At 50.0% G+C, this 11,705-nt stretch overlaps 5 protein-coding genes across 5 annotated transcripts; 3 read left to right on the forward strand and 2 right to left on the reverse strand.

Moving 5' to 3' along the window:
- Positions 1–1,932: 1,932 nt before the first annotated feature.
- Positions 1,933–3,594, reverse strand: BCR38DRAFT_165448 (uncharacterized protein). The gene is made up of 2 exons (XM_040853807.1): positions 2,061–3,594; positions 1,933–2,007 (listed from the first exon to the last, which is right to left on the reverse strand). The coding sequence occupies exon 1, from the start codon at positions 3,545–3,547 to the stop codon at positions 2,393–2,395; it is 1,155 nt and encodes a 384-aa protein (XP_040718453.1). The 5' UTR covers positions 3,548–3,594; the 3' UTR covers positions 1,933–2,007; positions 2,061–2,392.
- A 512-nt stretch (positions 3,595–4,106) lies between these two features.
- On the reverse strand, positions 4,107–5,480 carry BCR38DRAFT_428265 (phosphoglycolate phosphatase). The gene is made up of 2 exons (XM_040859886.1): positions 5,186–5,480; positions 4,107–5,111 (listed from the first exon to the last, which is right to left on the reverse strand). Exons 1-2 carry the CDS (start codon positions 5,192–5,194, stop codon positions 4,377–4,379), a joined length of 744 nt encoding a protein of 247 aa, XP_040718454.1. The 5' UTR covers positions 5,195–5,480; the 3' UTR covers positions 4,107–4,376.
- Positions 5,481–6,640: 1,160 nt separating this feature from the next.
- Positions 6,641–8,051, forward strand: BCR38DRAFT_388759 (uncharacterized protein; the record flags this gene model as incomplete). Its single annotated transcript, XM_040857534.1, has 2 exons — positions 6,641–6,680; positions 6,807–8,051. Exon 2 carries the CDS (start codon positions 6,816–6,818, stop codon positions 8,049–8,051), a length of 1,236 nt encoding a protein of 411 aa, XP_040718455.1. The 5' UTR covers positions 6,641–6,680; positions 6,807–6,815.
- A 522-nt stretch (positions 8,052–8,573) lies between these two features.
- BCR38DRAFT_428271 (uncharacterized protein) lies at positions 8,574–9,047 on the forward strand (the record flags this gene model as incomplete). The annotated part of the gene is made up of 3 exons (XM_040859887.1): positions 8,574–8,580; positions 8,753–8,842; positions 8,876–9,047. The coding sequence occupies 3 exons, from the start codon at positions 8,574–8,576 to the stop codon at positions 8,947–8,949; spliced, it is 171 nt and encodes a 56-aa protein (XP_040718456.1). The 3' UTR covers positions 8,950–9,047.
- A 1,614-nt stretch (positions 9,048–10,661) lies between these two features.
- On the forward strand, positions 10,662–11,455 carry BCR38DRAFT_511212 (alpha-galactosidase A precursor; the record flags this gene model as incomplete). The annotated part of the gene is made up of 2 exons (XM_040865029.1): positions 10,662–10,910; positions 10,970–11,455. The coding sequence occupies 2 exons, from the start codon at positions 10,662–10,664 to the stop codon at positions 11,453–11,455; spliced, it is 735 nt and encodes a 244-aa protein (XP_040718457.1).
- Positions 11,456–11,705: the final 250 nt, after the last annotated feature.

Here is an 11,705-nt window from a genome sequence, read left to right on the forward strand (position 1 = left end):
TTGATTGAAGCTTAAAGGCCTGGCAAAAGATTAGGTTGGATTGTTGTCTAAGGAGGAACGGGTAGACACGGTGAGCAACGAGCGCGATGCCGGGGGTGCGTCCTAGGCGACGCGCCAATAGTCGTTACTTATGCGTTGATGATGCCTGCCTACGGTCGCTTGGGTACGATGAAATAGAGGTGGTGACCTTGTAGCCCTTTCCTTAACCTCTGCTTCGGGCTCTCTTATCATTACCCTGATTGATTGATAGCAGAGGATTTTCATAAGGAGGAGGATGAGGACGATAATGGCTCACTAGACCTACTAACCTGGGTTGTGCGTACGAACCCAGGGCGTGTGGAAAGGGATATCGGTTCCCGACTAATCCGAATACTAAGTTCCATGGTTACTTAGGTACAACGTAGAACCCATAGGCTAACTTTTTGGGCGACATCAACCGTGACATCTGGAATTTCGGCCAGACCGCAGATCCGGTCGAAATCATCTCGTGTCATGTCACGGTGTCCTACCGGGCATTTTAAGACGACTCTCGCGCGTTGTGGTTATTAAAGTCCACTCCGAAGTAAACAAGAGGCTTGCTCGATGAGGAAAGAGTCGGAACACCATGTAATAGAGGAGAACAAGTTCAACTATATTAAACCCCCGATTGAGCTGAAAATTACGTTCAAATTATATTAAAACCCATAGAAATACGGTGACCTAGTTGATAAAGCTCAGAAGGGAATGCACATTATAATAACCTGGACCACCGTAATGGCGTGTTTCGAGGCTAAACGTCGTAACGCGAGTTGGTTGTTCAGGTGAGAAGAGAGGGCTTTATCCACACAGCCCAGGTGAAGCGGGCGAACTGTTTATCGATGTACGTAGGGTGCGATGCGAGATTCTCAATAGGCGATGAATCATGAGGGCACCACACCAGGAAGATAATGATATTAAGCTAGATACGTGGGATTTATGACATCCAATTGCTACAACTCCCTTACCCTCGTAGGGACTAGAGATAGATGTTTCTATAAACCCTATATAGCATAGAGATATAGCCTAACTACAGATGCTACAAAGAGGACAACGGCTCAACGGACCTTTGGTCCCAAAGATATAGTAGTCCAAGGCACCGAGATTTAGACTTTTCAAGAGTTTCAATATATCAGCCCCATTGTAACCTTCGAATGTAGATATAGTAGTAAAAATACGGTGTTCACTTGCTTTTTCTTCATCGCTAACGGCCCTAGCACTAGTTATGGTGCCCATATGGGGTGAAATCGATCTTAGCGCTACTATGACACTCCTCACCATAACCACATTGTCTGCTAAAAAGGAGTTAATCTTGATTAAAATCAAACTGGCCCGACTAGAACGAACGGAGATGCTAACCTGGGAACCAAACTTTTCCATATTTTCCTACGCGCTCTAGAGTATACCCCGTCAAAGCTGCTTACCTACGTAGGGTACTTAACTCGGATGTCCTCGTCCGTTACCAACAGGTCACGCGCCTATATTATGAAATAGGACTCGCTCTATGCTAAAGGATAACATAGGTATCATTTTTTACCTTATTCTTTCCCTATTAGAATACTGTAGATCTTTACCAGTCTCGCCAGATACATGAACCACGCCATACCGACAGATTACGTAGTAAGCTCCAAGCCCAGGCAGGGTCGGCCTTGGCTACTACATAGAGAAGTTCGAGACCCTCGCCACAGTGATCCTTACTCCAGGGTGGTACGTAAAAGTGACGCTTGTCCGTATCCTCCGCCAGAGACCGGAGGGATAGTGCCGAATCATCGAGGCGGTACCAACAGATAGGGCATCTGGGCTTGGTTATTCCGTGAGGGCCGAAAATTTCTATCGTCCAGCCGGGAGGGAGACGGATAGGGGGCAAGTCGGTAGGTACATGAGACGGACGCCGATGCTTACGTTCAGCTTCGGTTTCAGCACCTAACCTAATGGCCGCGTCTTTTTCTTGGGAAGTCCGTCCGATCCAGTTGCATCGCACGCTATCTACACCTAAAGTAAGATTAGTTGGCTATAGACGATTTGCACGATGAAGTTCAACTAACTTATGTCTTGCGTCTCCTCGGTATAACTAGAAACAAAGAGCTGAACCAAGGAATTTGTATATCGGGGCCTATCTTGGCTCTTAGGGAGGTTGAGTACAGCTCCTCGTAGTTTCTGAAGGGCAATGTCGAATCTTCGGGCGGCACCACGATTTTGCGACGAAAGTTGCTGGGGCGCCATGAAACTATAACATTGGGCCCATACATGCAAAAAGCTGCCTAGATTGACTTTATCAGGGCTTTGGGGATGGCATTTGGCCGATTCAGCAATACCTGCTAGTATTTCGGTAGCCTTGGCCAGATGCTCGACCTGCCATGGCTTGAACGAAGGCCCGCTATCGATGGAGCCGGGCGCGGCAGGGACGGGGGCACACGTCGCTCGAACTCGGTCTTGGCAAGGAGTGATGCGCGATAGGCGGGCATGTGTTGGGCGGGTCAATGGGACTAGGGAGATTCGCCGTCGTAAGAGGCACATGTACATGATACGGCGCGTCGTTGTCCAGCAATGGAAGCTGGTAGTCGCCAAGAGGCTCGAGTTGGGGTTGTAGGGTTCGATGGGACTGCAGCGCGAGCTTTGCTACTTGGGCTACCGAGTAAGGTGGCGTGGTAGAAGAGCTTGGTGTTATAAATACAAGGCTCGATTTGAGGATGCAAATGGCCCCGGGTGGTCTTGTGGTTGTTGTATTCATCATCGCCTGCTCATCGTGTTTTCGGCGTTTTCCCACTGCTACCAGACTGGGAAGCAGCGATTTGATGAGGCAATCAGTGGCATCAAACATGTCAACTTCCGGAACAGGGGGCGCCTGGTTGTCGGCGTCGTTACCCATGTCGCAGTTGCCATTATATAGGAGCCACAAGGGGGCATCTGGATGGTGTGCATCGAGTACCACCTCATAACCGGTCCACTGCTCCGTATCGTCGAGACGCATTCGGCCGTAGCGTTGTGCAAATAACAATCCGAGAGGACAAACAAGCTGGGGCAGAGGAACAGTGCCATCTTTGTCTGAGTCTGCGTTCCGGGGACGACTCGACTTGACCTCGACACCACCACTACCAGACGCAGATGATGCATGTAACCAAAACACCTGGGCCACCGGATCAGGCTGGGTAGAGAGGCCAGTGCAATCGTGCATGAGGAAGTATTCCAGGCCTTGTTCTCCATCATTCAAGAGGCGCATCGGCTGTGCTACATGGTAGCGCATCCGGGCCAGAAATTGAGGGTTAGAGATTAACTGCCGGGCCATGTCATTGACTTTGTCCATGTGGTTGACTTTGTGGACCTTATCTGCACCATTGCATGTGAAGTTGCCCTTGCCTTTGCCCATTTCAAAAGCACTGGGCGATGTCGCAAGGGTTTCCTTACTTCGTATGCATTTCTCCATTACCATAGGCGTGAGGCCTTGATAATGGTGGTGATGATGGACTGGGGTATAGGCACGGGCATGGCCACGTAGCTGCAGCAGCCGCAATCTGAAGGGGTATATCGCCATGGTATTGCAGACAATGATTTCCAGGATTTAAACCATGCAACAATGAGTATTAATATTCACAACTAGTCATTCAGAAGGGAAGGAACCATGAATATCGCCTTTACGTTTATCCGTCGCTGACGAAACTCGTCTAGTCCGGAGTATTACCGCTTTCCGATAATGAGGGGGAACCCCTATAATAGCGTTACAACGTGGTTAGGCGCTGTGACGTACTATAACCCACTATTCCCTTAGTTGTGATATGCTCTATAAATACCAAATGTTACAGTGGGTCTGCACTGGTGCTACATGAAGTGTGTCGTCGGTTGGAAAATCGCTCTTTCAACGACTATACCCGCTGGGCAACAGTAGAGCTGTCGCAGGGATCATGTATGTTGCAGATGCTCGTGGGTGCCAACCCAGTAATAATCCTTCGTAATGTTGATGATCTGAAAGTGCGTGCGAGGCTAGAATTGTGGTTGGGTGGGAGGGAACCTAGCGTCACAATCCACTTCGTGAGTGGCCGCATATTGGCAAGAGTCATCTCTCGGAGTACATCATTAGGAAGTATCGACATAACGCATGCGAGAAGAACCAAATCTTGTTATACTCTATTTAATATTCATCTTCGTTTTGGTTTGATTCTATGGCAGAATCTATCGTAATCAATCATGATAGTCGTCTAAAGGAAGGATCTGAGACTTTTCCTCTCCTCCAATCCCGCAATTCCTAAAGCTTTGTCGGCAGTGGATTTTTGGGAGTCCGGAACTGGAAACTGAGCACTTGTGGGCGGCGTCGTGGCTCCAAAAAGAAGTTTTCCCTTGGATGGGGATAAGCGCTGTAGGACGACTTACTGGGCCTCGATCTTTTTGAGGCACTCCGGGAACTCCTTCCAGTCGTACATAATAACGAGAGCATTGCACTCCTCTTTCAGGACTTTGGCCATCTGCTCCATCTTCTCCTTGCCATCTTCGATGCCATAGACCCCAACATAGCCGATGAGGGGGATGCCGGCGCGCATGGCGGCAGTAGCACCGCTTCTGCTGTCCTCCACGGTCACGCAATCCTTGTTGTCGACGCCCAGTTTCTTGCAGGCGAAGTTATAGATGGCAGGGTCGGGCTTGCTCGAGGGCTTGTCCATGCTGGTGGCAGCACTGTAGACATGTTCGTCGGGGAAGTAGTGATCGATGCCGACCTTCTTGATGCTGGCAACAACACGGGGCTTGGCTGAGGTGCTGACGACCGACATGGGATAGCCTTGCTCCTTGGCCCAGGCAAGCTGCTCAGGAACGCCGGGGCAAGGCTCGCACTTCTCGCTGAGCTTGGTGGTGACGGCACCTAGCTCGCGGTCGACGTACGCATCCACCTCTTCGGGCGTCATAGTGAAGTTATGCTTCTTCTGCAGACCGTTGAGCATGCCGCGGAAGTTGTGTCCAACGAAATCCTCAAGCAACTGCTCAACCGTATATCTTTCGGGCTTGCCCCATTTCTCGAGCACCTCGTTGGTCAAGTCGGTGCAGGCTTCAAAGGCCAGACGCTCCGACAGGCAGAGGGTGTTGTCGCAGTCCAGGAGGATGTACTTGACCTGCGAATGAAGCTTCATGTCAGAGAGAAAGAAAACATCGTAGTGTAGCGGAAAATATATCGTTGACGACCTACACGGGGCATTTTGGCTGCTTTGTAGACGGCTGAATCTTGGTTCGCAATTGAGTGAGCAGGGAACGATGATCTGGAACAGATGAGCAGTTGAAAAGGCGGCACTGAAGTCTCCGAGGCAATCAGGTGTCGAACGATCCACTGATTGAAGAAGGAAAGTATATTCAGTAGAAATTCACTCACATCAGGTCAGGAAGGATGTCGGTGCGATTGACTAATTTCCTGAGCGTCTATGTTGAAGAAGGGAGATTTGAAGATGAATGAAGCCTCCGTCGTCATCCAAGTGGGGATAACTTTCGACCCCTAAGCCTTAAAAAGGCGGGGTAATCGTCCCAATTATCCGCCCTGGCGCCTAGCCATTTTTAATCCGATCCAGGGGAGACGGGCTAGCTAATAATCTTAGCCCTTACCCCTTCTGCTCTAGCTTCCGCTATCGCCCAGAGTGCTACCTGTGGGATTAAGCGCCACACTGAATCTCCCACTACCTACTTTTTCAGATATCTACGTATCTTGCGGTGTGACCTTATATGACGGTTACGTGACCGTTTTGTTTCATGGATTGATTGTCGTGTGTTCTGTGTGTGTGATATGTCATCTGCTCTGCAGAGGGATTTTGGCTAAGTCCCATTGGCTGGTAATCACGTGGCTATTTGTTGGTTCCGTGACCCCTTGTATCCGACAGTTGGAACTACGAAAGTGATACGGAGCTGGTTCGGTCGGTCCAAGAAAGGCGAGATTGGTGATGAGGAAGATTTTCTCAAGAATGCAGATAAAAACTTTACTTTCACTACCGGCCATTGATCCCATGGGTCAATAGTCTACAGCTACCTATGCACATGGTAACGCTAGCTTGGTATCACCATTTCAACTCGACATGGTGTATCCGATACGAGACGAGGATATCTACTTCGTCACTGTTGTCTGCGTTGTGTGCCTCCTTTTAAGTCGCACAGCCCAATTGACTTGCTGCTGCATCAATACTGACGCCAAGCACCACGATGCCAGCATTACGTCCTGCGTGACTGTACGATAGAATCAATTGGTCCGGCGTTTGGCAAAATGTTTGAAAAGTATGAAATAATCGTAACAAGTTGGCGATTTGGGTTCATACGTTGTAGCGGCGTGCTGATAGGATGAACCCGCACTCACAGAATTGGACGCTTATTCGTAGTAACGTAGTGTATCAGATATGTCACGAAGACATCGTAACCATAATAGTTAATTGACCATGTACTGTGGGCCGCAGCTGGTAATTTCAGCAGTTAATAAAGCCTCCTGAAACCCACTATGAAAACCCTGTTATGGGTAATTGCGATGGTCAACACAGGCAACGCGGCAGTATTTGGAGGCAGCAAAATTTTGACCCGTGCCTCCAGGTGGCGACAATTTTCTCAACTTGTGGAGGTAAGGGCTGAGAATTAGACTTTTGGCGCCTTGCTCGCCAACGCGTATGAATCATGTGGAAGTATTCACCACAATTTGTTATGATTGTGACCACGTAAGTACTATGTCGCATCCGCTGTCACTTTTGCGTGGGCTTGTCGTTTTGCTACATTATTCTAGTGCCGGCTCACAAAATCTCCTATAACTGCAGGTTTATTCATGTTCTAATCACGAGAATTAGGTTCTGCAAATGGGGCAAGCATTTCAGCTTGCGGTCTCTCGGGCGAAGATGGCATTATCTTGGGGAGGCAAGCTGAGAGAAATGCTGTCTGATGGGTCAGCCAGGGTGCTTGTACGCCTCCTTGCCGTCCCTGTTCAACCACGGAATCTCCTGGAGGCCAGCCCATCTGCACCGATACGGCGCCAGAGAGACCATTGTGCCACCCAAGTAGCCGCCGGTGACTTACCTAAGGATGTCTGGATGGGCAGGTATGCGAAGCGTAAAGCTGATGGCGAAGTGCTTGCCGGCTCCTCACGGCGCCATAAGCAAGCAAAAACCACAGGCGTCCACGATAGGGTGGACATCAACCACTCCGTCACCTTTTCCGATCTTCCCCGCGAAATTCATCGACTCATCTTTACTTACGTCGAATGTATCGAAGACTTAATATGCCTAGGTCTCGCCAATCGGTACTTATGGGCTATTGGTCGAGAATGCATGCACGACTATTACGCGTCGTTCCTCGGCCGATGGGCCCGCAGGAATATCGTCTGTGTAGGAGAAGATTTCCGACCGGACGACTATCCTCCCGGCTTGTTCTCAGCCAAAGAGCTATCAGTATTGCGTCAGACGACAAGCGATATACCGTACGACTTCGACTTTCCCGACGAGGTGGCGGACCCTAACGTGCCGTTCACGCTTCACCACTTCACTTTTCCCAGCGTTTCCGACATGGAAGAAGACGTTTGTCTGTTTAACAAGTCGCTTGGTTTAGTTGGTCGTCTGTCCACATTGGGCATCTCTAAGGACGCTGCATTTGCTTCTATACGTTCGGAAATGCGGATCACAGAGGAGACCTACTTTCCCAAAGACCAGTTGTGGATTCTTCGAAACTTGATGACAAAGCAGTTCGTCCGCTCGGAAGCCATCGCTCTAAAACCAGAATTAATCCATGGCCCCAATATTAACGCTTTGGGCTTCGGCGATGTTGTCATGTCGCGCATCTGCTGGTCAACATCCTCTTCTGTCAGTATGAATGACACGACCAATATCTCGAGAGGAGTGTGGGCAGGGCACTGTTTCGACATTACAACGTTTGTGAGACATAAAGACGAGACCAATGAGGCGGAGTGGGGCGATGTGAGTGATGAAGTTGCAAGTGAGATTGCGGGCATCTGGGAGAGTGCATACGGCGCCAATTGGCGCGAGACCGTCTGCAACCTGCGGTATCAGACGTCCGGTCATCGTTTTGCCCCCAAATTTTAGTTTAGCTACTAGCCAGCAAAGGCTGATGACCCATACTCCGTATTAGGCACGATAATAGATTCAACGATCGTCCAAGGTCACTATCCTTTGGAGCCTGGTGGTTGTGGTTTCTTAATAGCCTTAAACTTCAAACTGGGCTCATCAAAGCCTATGTGGTGATCATTCAATTTTCGTCCAGAATCTCATTCCCTTGCCAATGGCAGTTATCGTAAACAACACGACTTGCGACTCCACATTCCTCTCTCTTGCTAGTAGGATCTTCCGATTTCGCCCATACGATATCGATGTGCGCGGATTCAATCGACCTCACTGCCATCCATGGATATCTCTCGATACGTAGCAAAATCGGATGCATACAAAAAGCTACCCAGCTATCAGATCTCTCGCTTTTCAAGCTTAATGAGCCGACCACAAAAGAGGACTAGGACTCTGATCGCACTGCCACTGAAATTCTAGTCTGTCCTGCAATTGCCAGTACCGAGGGCGGAGATGTTCGTGTCGTAGGCCAGGTTGAAAGTCTGGATGACCCGTAGGTCATACACGCCGAGGACCGGCTTGTCATCGAGATTGGGCGGTTGGAGGTTTTTTTTATTAAATACGCCGTAGGTGTTAACCCTCGGTACCTCTACAAGTGTAAGGGTCAAGGGTAATGTCGATGCAATTAGCCTAGCCTACTCTACGAGTACTATCCATCTACGAAGAGAAAAACATTAGATACATTCAGTGTGGTGAACCCTTCTCCCTTTTATCCTTCTGTCCTCCCGTCTCGTCATTTCAGGAATCTTCGAGAAGTGAAGCTATTCGGAGATTTCTGTAGATCCAAGTGCTGTTGAGAATCTTCTGTGGGTCTTTCTGGCCGAAGACGTCGCAGAGGCCACATACCGGTCATAGACCGTGACAAAAGGGAAGAAGGAGAGGCGAAGCGAAAGAAGGAGAGAGGGGAAGGGGACGAAGGAGAGGAGAGGGGTAGCGCTAGGTCGGTACGTGTGAAGGTCAACCCTCGCAGACTCACTACAACCAGGTGACTTACAGCTGGAACACCTGCCATGGCAGTGCCAGATGGGAAGCCAATATAACCCCTGCAGGAGCCCCGCCAAGCGTGGACGACTTAGTCGCGCTCTGTAACGAGGATACCACACGTCTCACAATATAATAGTCAGGTAGTGCGTATATTGCAAGACTGATTCTTGAAGAATCTAAACTAGGTGCGAGCGTCTCGAGTTCTCCTCTTAAGCTGTGCGGTTCCGGGGTTTTACCGGATCGGGGCGAATCCCTCCCGACTCAGCTTGTCAGCTGAGACTGGCCCGCCACAACGGCTCTTTCCTTACACGCTCCCTCATGTCACGCCGTGCTAGGGGTTGCAATCCTTGCCACTACGCCACCTTACCAGATGTCTTCACCAAAAGAGACCAATACCAAAGTCCCTGACTTTGATATCTGCAACCACTTATCAATCTGTTCAGACCAGTGTAGGTCAATCACGTGACAACCGTCACACCTCAAACCTAAGTTTGTGATCTTCTTTCCTTCGCTCCTTAGAGTAGAATCTTCGTCGATAGCACCTAATCGAGGTCTCTACCAATGCGATGCAACCCAGGTCGTGACAGTACGTACGTACGTATATATATAGTATATAGGGAGGGAGGGAAATACGGGACTCTTTAGAGTCGGGCGCTCCTAAACCCGGGTTTACTTACCGGGGATCGCTACGATACGTGAAATCGGTAGATAATATCTATTCTATTCTATCGTTAGAGACGTAGAGACGTAGAGACGTAGACAGAGGAAGAGAGGAAGAGAGGAAGAGAGGGAGAGAGGAAGAGAGGAAGAGAGGAAGAGAGGGAGAGAGGGAGAGAGGGAGAGAGGGAGGGAGGGAGAGAGGGAGAGAGGGAGGGAGGGAGGGAGGCAGGGAGGCAGGGAGAAAAAAAGAAAGAAAGAAAGAAAGAAGGAAAGAGAGAGGGCGAGAAAGAGAAACGAAGATAGAGAGAAAGTAAGAGAGCGAAAGCAATAAGAGAGCACGGGCCCCGTACAACCCTAACCCTCGTAACCCTAGGGTAAAACCGCCGATAGGGGGTGCACGCCGTGTCCGGCGTCGTACGACGGAGCAGACAACGGCGTTCGATTCTTCGTACCGTACTTTAGGGGGGTAGAGCCTACATCCGGACGTTTCACGTCGATATAAGGGCGAATCGATTGCCTCTTCGAGGCGATGCGATTTAGAGCACGGGCCCCGTATAACCCTAACCCTGGTCACCCTAGTGTAAAAACGCCGATAGGGGGGTGCACGCCGTATCCGGCGTCATACGAATAAGCCGACAACGCCGTTCGATTCGGCGGGCCGTACTTGGGGGGGCTAGAGCCTACGTCCGGACGTTTTTACGTCGATCCAAGGTCGAATCGATTGCCCCGTCGATTTCTCAATCGATTCGACCCGAAGCGGTCCGAGCGCCCGGCGGGGCCGACCAATCAGGGCGCGCGCCTTCAATCGCATCGAGTCGATGCGATTGTCCCATACCAGTAGTCCACGGTCTAATTGCACACTTTGGCAGCTCTTCCAGAATTGCAAATAACTTGAACTCAAGTCATCCTGTTCAATCTCCTTTCCCCACAATGACCGACCATGCCCCCAACATTTTGGTGCTTCAGGCAAGCGTTGATCCAGAAGCCTTAAGTGAGTTCCGCATCCTTGTCGACAACAAATTCGTCAAATATATTACCATCGATGCTGGTGTGTATGACCGCGATGATATGTGCTTCGGGCCTTCTCTGATCTCCCTGCTGCCACATCTTCCGCCTGGCGATTGGAAAAAGGGCCATATCTCCCGAAATCTCAAGACCGGAGACGCTCACTTTTCCGCTGTCTCGAAAGCACCTCTCCCACGAAGACCTGGCATCCCATTCAAATCGACCATCTAAAGCTTCGCGAGGAAAAAAAACTACGCTCTAACGTCTATGAGGTTACCTGTCCTGGCTTCAGTTCTACGATTATCGCGAAATTTGCGCGGTTTGAGTGGGAGGTGACTCAGCTAGAAGCGGAGACGATGGCGTATGGATGGATAGAGGGCCAACATGTCGGTCCTGGTTTCCTTGGCCACTTGACTGAGGAAGGGAGGGTTATTGGGTTCCTCATAGCCCGTATCGCCGATTGCCGTCACGCCACGCCTGAGGACTTCCCCCTGTGCCACTCGGTTTTGTCAAAACTGCACAAGTTAGGGATCAAGCACGGGGATATCAACAAGCATAACTTTCTTATTCATGACGGGAAGGCAACCCTTATCGATTTCGATAAGGCCTTGCGGCCGGCTAGCAATGATGAGCTGGACGTCGAGCTTTATGAACTGCAGGACCAGTTCCAGGATACGTCTGGGAGAGGGGGACAAGTTGTTGAAAGCGATCCATGTTGAGGAGATCCCCTCCAGGTTGGGGTGAGGGTTAAGTAACAGAGGACTAGTGGCACACAGTCCACTGGCGGAGCCCTAGTTACTCCGTAACAATGTGCACTAGTTAGATAGGTAACATTCTACCGTTAGGGTTAGGGTCAGGACGACTGTGCTTCGCACAGGAGAGGAATTGCGTTACTTTTGAAAGGCTAAGGAGTCCGACTAGTTCCGTAGAACTAGTTTCGCCGTTAGCTTTTCAAGGACTCTTGTCAGA

This window comes from Pseudomassariella vexata, assembly GCF_002105095.1.
Source record: "Pseudomassariella vexata strain CBS 129021 chromosome Unknown BCR38scaffold_4, whole genome shotgun sequence".
Lineage (NCBI taxonomy): Eukaryota > Fungi > Ascomycota > Sordariomycetes > Amphisphaeriales > Pseudomassariaceae > Pseudomassariella > Pseudomassariella vexata.